Consider the following 7,595-nt stretch of genomic DNA (forward strand, 5'->3'; position numbering starts at 1 on the left):
GTTAACATGGGTTACCACACATAATTTCAATTTTTCTCTTCTGATGTGAGCTTTAAGATCTACTCTCTTAACAATTTCAAATATGCCACAAAATATTGTTAACTATAGTCATTATTAACCATGCTTTACATTACATCCCCAAGATATATTTATTTTATAGGTTGTACCTTTTGACCCTCTTGAAACATTTTGCCAGCCTTTCCTGATTGCCTCTGGCAACAACCAGTCTCTACACTTCATCTATGACTTTATTTTTTCTCTTTTTTTGATTCCACATATAAATGAGATCATCAAGTATTTGTCATTCTCTGTCTGACTCATTTCACTTAGTATAATGCCCTCAAGGTTCATCCATGTTGTCACAAATGACAAGATCTTCATCTTTTCTATGGCTGAATAACATTCTGTGTTATTTACATGTATATAACATTCCATTATATGTATATATGTGTAAATATTTAAATAACACAGAATGTTATTTATATATATATGTAATGACATTCAACCAAAGTGGAATGACATTCATGCCAATTTTAAAAAATTTTATTTTTTTTTTAATTTTAAAATCTTTAATTCTTACATGCATTCCCAAACATGAACCCCCTCCCACCTCCCTCCCCATAACATCTCTATGGGTCATCCCCATGCACCAGCCCCAAGCATGCTGTATCCTGCGTCAGACATAGACTGGCGATTCAATTCTTACATGATAGTATACATGTTAGAATGCCATTCTCCAATTTTTAACATATATATATAAATAACACGTGCGCACATGTGTCCATATATATGTATATATACATATCATATTTTCTTTATCCAGTCATCCATTGCTGAACTCAGGCTGTTTGCACATCTTGGCCATTGTAAATAGTGCTGCAGTGAAGAGGGTGTGTAGATATCTTTTTGAATGAGTGTTTTCATTTTCCTTGGGTAAATCCTCAGCAGTTGAACTGCTGGATCATAATGTTATCCCACTTTTAATTTTGGGGGATTCCATAGTGTTTTCACAGTGGTGGCATCCTCTACATCTCTACCAACAGTACACGACGGTTCCCTTTTCTCCACATCACTGCCAATACTTGGTATTTCTTGCTTATTTTCTAACAACCATATACCAGTGGGTGTGAGGTGATAGCTCATTGTGATTTTAATTTGCATTGTGATTTAATTTGGTGATTAGAAATACTGAGAACCGTTTCACGTGCTGGTTGCCATCTCTATGACTTCTCTGGAAAAATATCTCTTCATATCCTTTTGCCCATATTTTAAATGGTCTAGTTGAGATTTACTGCTATTGAGTTATATCAATTCTTTATATAATTTGTGTATTAATCCCCTATCCAATGTGTAATTTGAAGATATTCCTCCCATTCATTAGACTGTCTTTTCTATTTGTTTAAAGCTTTTCTTGCTGTGCAAAATATTTTTAGCTTGATGGAGTCCCACTCATTTATTCTTGCTATTCTTTACTTGTTTTTAGTGTCACATTCAAAAAGTGATTTCCAAGACTAATGTCAAGGATCTGCTTCGCCGTGTTTTATTCTAGCAGTCTTGTGCTTTCACATCTCCCGTTTAACTCTTTAATCTACTTTGAGGTAATTTTTGTGTATGTTGTAATATAATGGTTCAGGTTCATACTATCACATGTGGTTTTCCAATTATTCCCACAGCATTTATTTTTTTTACTTTTTGGTCATGCCTCATGGCATGTGGGATCTCAGTTCCCCAACAAGAGATGGAACCTGCACTCCCTTCATTTGAATAGGAGAGTGTTAACCAGTGGACTGCCAAGGAAGTCTCCCCAACAGTGTTTATTGAAGGGACTACCTTTTACAACTTTGTTTTCTTGGTTCAAAATATTATCTTGTAAACAATTTTCTGAATCTATTAAGATAATCACTGATTTTATTCTTCATTTTATTAAGATGATATATTACCTGGATTTACTTGTAGATGTGGTGCAATCTGTGCAACCCTAGAATAAATCTGAGTTGATCATTGCGTATGATCTTTTAAATGTATTGTTCCATTCAGTTTGAAATATTTTGTTAAGTATTCTTTTCATCTATATTTATTTATTAGGGGTATTGGCGTGCCATTTTCTTTTCTTGTGGCATCTTTGCCTGGTTTTGGTAGCAGGGTGACACTGATCTTATAAGTAAATTGAAAGTGTCCCCTCCTCTTTTGTTTTTTGGAAGAGTTTGAGAAGGCTTGGTATTAATTCTTTTTTGAATGTTTGGTTCTAGACTGCTTTTGCTCAGAGATTTTGATTATATTGATATTATATTGATTCAATCTCCTAACTACTAATGAGTCTATTCAGATTTTCTTTTTTTCATGTTTTAGCCTTGATTATATGTTTCTGGAAGTTTATTCACTTTCTCTGGGTTGTCAAATTAATTTGTTTATAATTGTTCACATTTTTATGATACTTTATATTTCTATAATGTCATTGTATTGTGTTTGTTTCCTTTCAGACTTTATTTGAGCATTCTGTTTTTATATCAGTGTGTCTAGGTAAAATTTTTTCAATTTAGTTTGTGTTTATAAAGAACCAGTTCTTGGTGTCATTGTTTTCTTCTATTGTCTTTTTAACTCTATATCATTTATTTTGGCTCTATTCATTATATTTTCTTCAGTCTATTGTATTTTTGGCTCATTTGTTCTTTTTCTACTTACTTGAGTTATAAAGTGAGATTGTTTATATGTGATTTTTCCTGTTTTCTTTTAAATGTAGACAGTTATTGCTATGAACTTTCCTGTTAGAATTCCTTTTGTTGCATTCCATAAATTTTGGTCGCTGTGTCTCTTTTTATTTTTGTCTCATAGTATTGTTGATGCTTCTTTTGATTTTTTCAGGTATTTTTTGATGTTTCTTTTTATTTGTTCTTTGATCCATGGTTGTTCAGTAGCATGTTGTTCGACCACAAATCTGTGAGGCTTTTTTTTTTTTTCTTTCCGTTTTCTTCTTGTAATCAATTTCTAGTTTCATATTATTGTGGTTGGAAAAGTGCCTGACATGATTTCCTCTTCTTAACTTTAAGAATTTTCTTGTGACTTAACATATGATCTAACCTAAGCAATGTTCTCTGGGCATTTGAGAAGATTATGTATATTGTTACTTTTGCATTGTTGTGGTTGTTCAGTCACTAAGATGTATCTGACTCTTTGCAACCCCAAGAACTGCAGCACACCAGGCTTCCCTGTCCTTCACTATCTCCCTGAGTTTGCTCAAACTCATGTCCATTGAGTTGGTGATGTCATCTCATCCTCTGTCACCCAGTTCTCCTCCTGCCCTCAATCTTTCCTAGCATCAGGGTCTTTTCCAATGAGTTAGCTCTTCACATCAGGTGACCAAAGTATATAAGCTTCAGCTTCAGCATCAGCCCTTCCAATGAATATTAGGGTTGATTTCCTTTAGGATTGACTGGTTTGATACCCTTATTGTCCACGGGACCCACAAGAGACTTCCCTAGAATCACAGTTAGAAAGCACCAATTCTTTGGCTTCCATCCTTCTTTATGGTCCTACTTTTTCATCTGTACATGATTACTGGAAAAACCATAGCTTTGAATATATGGACCTTTACCAGCAAAGTGATGTCTCTGATTTTTAATACACTGTCTAAGTTTGTCATAGCTTTTCTTCCAATAAGCAAGTGACCTATTTAGCAAACTCTAAGTTATTGTCATTGCTGAGTTTAAATGTGTCACAAATCAAGTTTCCCCAAAGCAAAGTGAGATAGACTTTGCATGCAGAAAGTTTATTGGAGAGTCTTCTCAGTATGAAGACCTATAAAATGGGAAGTTAGCTAAGGAAGAAAAACTGGATACAGGGAGAAGTGGTCCATGATGCCTATGTGTAGTGCTCTGGAGTTGGGGAGCTCTGGAGCTGGATGGACCCTCAGAGTCAAACTGAGGCAAGGTAGCCAAGCCTTTTTAATCCTCCATTGACCTCCCCAGGCATCCTCCACTATCCCAAGGAGAAGCAAGGCCTAGGGCAAGATGTCTCTTCTCAGCTATGGGCAATTCCTTGAGAAGAACACAACTGAAAACTTCCACCTGTCAACTCTTTCAACGACCATGGAATGAAGGATGTGTGTATTCTATTCTTGTAACTCTGTCAGCCCAACTTTTTGTCCAAATTGCCACACTCATCATGAACATGATAGATTGAGTTGATGTCTAAATTTGACTAACCTTAATCAGAGAATGACTTTTATTTTTAGTACGGCACATTCATATCTCTTCTAATGAAACTACAGTTGGTTAGGTCAGGTTTCCTGGCCCCAGAGCACATCTCCAGGTGCCAAAACCAACCTAGTTCTGCCCAACACCACAAGAACACCTCCCCAGGAGTTTCTTGAGAGCACCAGCCACTTCCTTGTTCCTCAGGCTGTAGATAAGTGGGTTGAGCATAGGGGTAATCATGGTATAGAAGGCTGAGACCACCTTGTCCTGCTTGGAAGAATGATAGGCCTGAGGCCGCATGTAGGTGATCATGGCGGCCCCATAGAAGAGAGACACAGCTGCCATGTGAGAGGAACAGGTAGCAAAGGCCTTCTGCCGACCTTCAGCAGAACGCATGTGGAGCACAGTTATCAGGATCCTCAGATATGAGGCAGAGATGACAGAGAAGGGCAGGAGCAGCATGAGGACACAGCACACATAGATCATAGTCTCATAGAGGGAGGTATCAGCACAGGCCAGCTTGAGCACTGCAGGGACCTCACAGAAGAAGTGGTCAATCTCTTGGGAGCCACAGTAAGGGAATCGTAGTGTAAAGATAGCCTGGATCAGCCCATCCACCAGGCCAAAGAGCCAAGATCCTGCCACCATGAGCCAGCAGACACGGCGGCTCATGACCACTGAGTACCTCAGTGGGTTGCTGATGGCCACATAGCGATCATAGGCCATGAAAGCCAGCAGGAAGCACTCATCTCCCAGGAGGGTGAGAAAGAACAGGATCTGGAACCCACAGCCTGTGAAAGATATGGAACCATGCCCCAGGAGATAGTCAATGGCCATGCGTGGTACAATGGTGGAGATGAGCATGAGGTCCATGAGTGACAGCCAGCTGAGGAAGAAGTACATGGGACTGTGTAGACGGGAGTCAGTGTTGATGAGGAGGATCATGAGCCCGTTGCCAGAGAGGGCCACCAGAAACATGACCACGATAATGGAGAAGAGGAGGAGGTGCAGTGGTGAGTGTGTGAAGAGGCCCAGGAGGATGAAGTGGGAGATGCGAGTCTGGTTTCCCAACAAGGCCATCGTTCCTTCAGAGGGAAGTGCCATAGAGAGGACTGGGATCTGGAAGCAGGAGGTTTGTGTTCAGTGCCATAATACTGAGATCATTGCAAATTTTTCCAATATGCTGCCCTCTTTAAATGTTATTTGATTTAGAATAAAAGGTATGGTTTCTTTAAGAAAAAATATCCTAACAAAAATGCAGGATACCTCTGTTGCCTTTACTTTTAAATCTTTCTGCACATAATTAAGATGCCTGTCTTAACCCATTATTGTTAAAGTAAGCACTGCTTCTACTTCTGCTAGGATTGGTCTGTACTCCAACCCACAGAGTTCTGGGCCGGCCTCACTAAAGAACCTAAAGCAGCAAAGACATTAACAACTGTGTGAACTGAGCACTGTTATGACATTTTTGAATCTCAATTTTCTTATCTTAAACTGGGATAACAACTGTCTATGAAATGATAGTAAAGGTTGAAGATGACAACATAACCAGTGTCTTGTAGCACAGAAATATTGATAGCTGACATTACTTGATCATTTCTCATGTGCCAAGCACCATGATGAGCACTCTGTAATCATATTTAATCCTCATAACTGCTAAAAATTATCATTTTCCCCATTTGTGAAATGGGGAAAGTGAGCAAGTGGGGATTAAAAATTTTTGTAATCAATATTAGATGAGATATAGGAAGGTAAACATGAAACATGAATAAGAATTTATAGAAAAAAAAGTATGTAGAAGATGGAACCTTAAAAAAATTTAAAAATACACCTCAGACTACACAGTTCTACTTATAAGAATTCATGTTACAAAAAATTTGCATATATATGAAATGTTGTGTTGACAACAGGATTTAGTGTAGATTTGTTTATAGTGGAAAAAAGGTCACAAAAGATCTAAATTTCTATCAATACAGGAAAAATCGAATAAACGATGGAATAATAAACTGTAAGAAAGAAGCAAAATGAGTTTGCTTCTTATGTGTTTATATAGAATTCTCCCCAAATAATATTGTTCTGTGAAAAGGGCACATGACAGAGCAGTTTATGAGCTATATTACATACTATATAATTACATGCCATAATTATATGTTATATATACCTATAGAAATTGTGCTTTATGTGTTAGAATCATATAATTATTCTATATTATACATCATATATCATGGAATACAATATAATATTACATTTTACTGATACATGTATAAAAAATAAATGAGTATGTGTCTGTATATATTTATATCTATAAACAGTGTAAAATCTCTGGAAATGAACATAAGAAGCTAGTAATGCTGCTTACCTCAGAGGAAAGAATCAGAAGAAGATTGCTGAGACCTAAGTTAGGGGCTTCCCAGGTGGCACTAGTGGTAAACAACCTGCCTGCAAATGCAAGAGACTATAAGAGATGCAGGTTCAATCCCTGGATTGGGAAGATCCCCTGGAAGCAGGCACAGCAAACCACTCCAGTATTCTTGCAAAAGGAATGAGCAAAATCTATAAACTATTATATATAATGATAAAAATCTACAATATAATATATTACCAAATACACATCCTTTTCATAGTCAAACCATATAAACAATACCCACAAGTTAATAAGAAAAAACAATGAACATGATGAGCAGTAATTCTCAGCAAATAGCATCAATAAAATGACTTTATTTCACAAGTAACTAGAAAAACTCAAAAGAGATATACACTTTTACATATCAGGTTGGTATAAAGCTGGGTAATGCTAAGTGTGGGGAGACAAGAAAATGAGAAATAAGTACATGTAATGTGCTGAAGGACACAGACTATAACATTGGTTACCTCAGGAGAAAGGATTAAGACTGGGTAAGGATGGTGGTGAAAGAAGACTCTAGTTTAACCTGTGATGTTTGAATTCTTAATAATAAGAACATGTTCTTATGAAACTATCCCAAAATATTGCAGAGGAATGAATACTTCTGAATTCATTCTGTGAGGCCAACATCAGCCTGATACCAAAACTAGACAAACATAACACAAAAAGAAAAAATTACAGGCCAATATCTCTGATGAATACAGATGCAAAAATCCTCAGTAAAACACTCACAAACCAAATGCAACAATGCATTAAAATGTTCATACACCATCATCAAGTGGGTTTTACCCCATGGATGCAAGGATTTTTCAATATTTTCAAATCAATCAGTGCAACACACCACATTAACAAATTGAAGAATAAAAACTACATGATCATCTCAATAGATATAGAAAAAAATTTAGTTAAAATTCAGCATCCATTTATGGTAAAACTCTTTAGAAAGTGGGCATAGAGGGAAAATATTTCAACATAATAAAGTCCATAAATGATAAACA

General features: G+C 36.6%; 1 protein-coding gene across 2 annotated transcripts; it reads right to left on the reverse strand.

The window, feature by feature from the left end:
• Positions 1–4,322: 4,322 nt before the first annotated feature.
• LOC101111192 (olfactory receptor 2V1-like) lies at positions 4,323–6,897 on the reverse strand. Of its 2 annotated transcripts, XM_042250400.1 has the most exons (2): positions 6,838–6,897; positions 4,323–5,252 (listed from the first exon to the last, which is right to left on the reverse strand). In XM_042250400.1, the coding sequence occupies exons 1-2, from the start codon at positions 6,895–6,897 to the stop codon at positions 4,323–4,325; spliced, it is 990 nt and encodes a 329-aa protein (XP_042106334.1). The 2 variants fall into 2 exon arrangements, with proteins under 2 accessions (XP_042106334.1, XP_004009457.5); XM_004009408.5 differs by lacking the exon at positions 6,838–6,897 and having other exon boundaries at positions 4,323–5,273.
• Positions 6,898–7,595: the final 698 nt, after the last annotated feature.

The sequence above is a fragment of the Ovis aries genome, chromosome 5 (assembly GCF_016772045.2).
Source record: "Ovis aries strain OAR_USU_Benz2616 breed Rambouillet chromosome 5, ARS-UI_Ramb_v3.0, whole genome shotgun sequence".
Classification (NCBI taxonomy): Eukaryota; Metazoa; Chordata; class Mammalia; order Artiodactyla; family Bovidae; genus Ovis; species Ovis aries.

Excerpts from the sequence above, each read along its gene's own strand:
- LOC101111192 (XM_042250400.1), bottom strand. The coding sequence starts at position 6,897 with ATGCTATTTGCTGAGAATTACTGCTCATCATGTTCATTGTTTTTTCTT. Across the intron at positions 5,253-6,837 it reads TTTTTCTTATTAACTTGTGG|ACTCGCATCTCCCACTTCAT; the intron begins GTATTGTTTATA and ends TTGGGAAACCAG.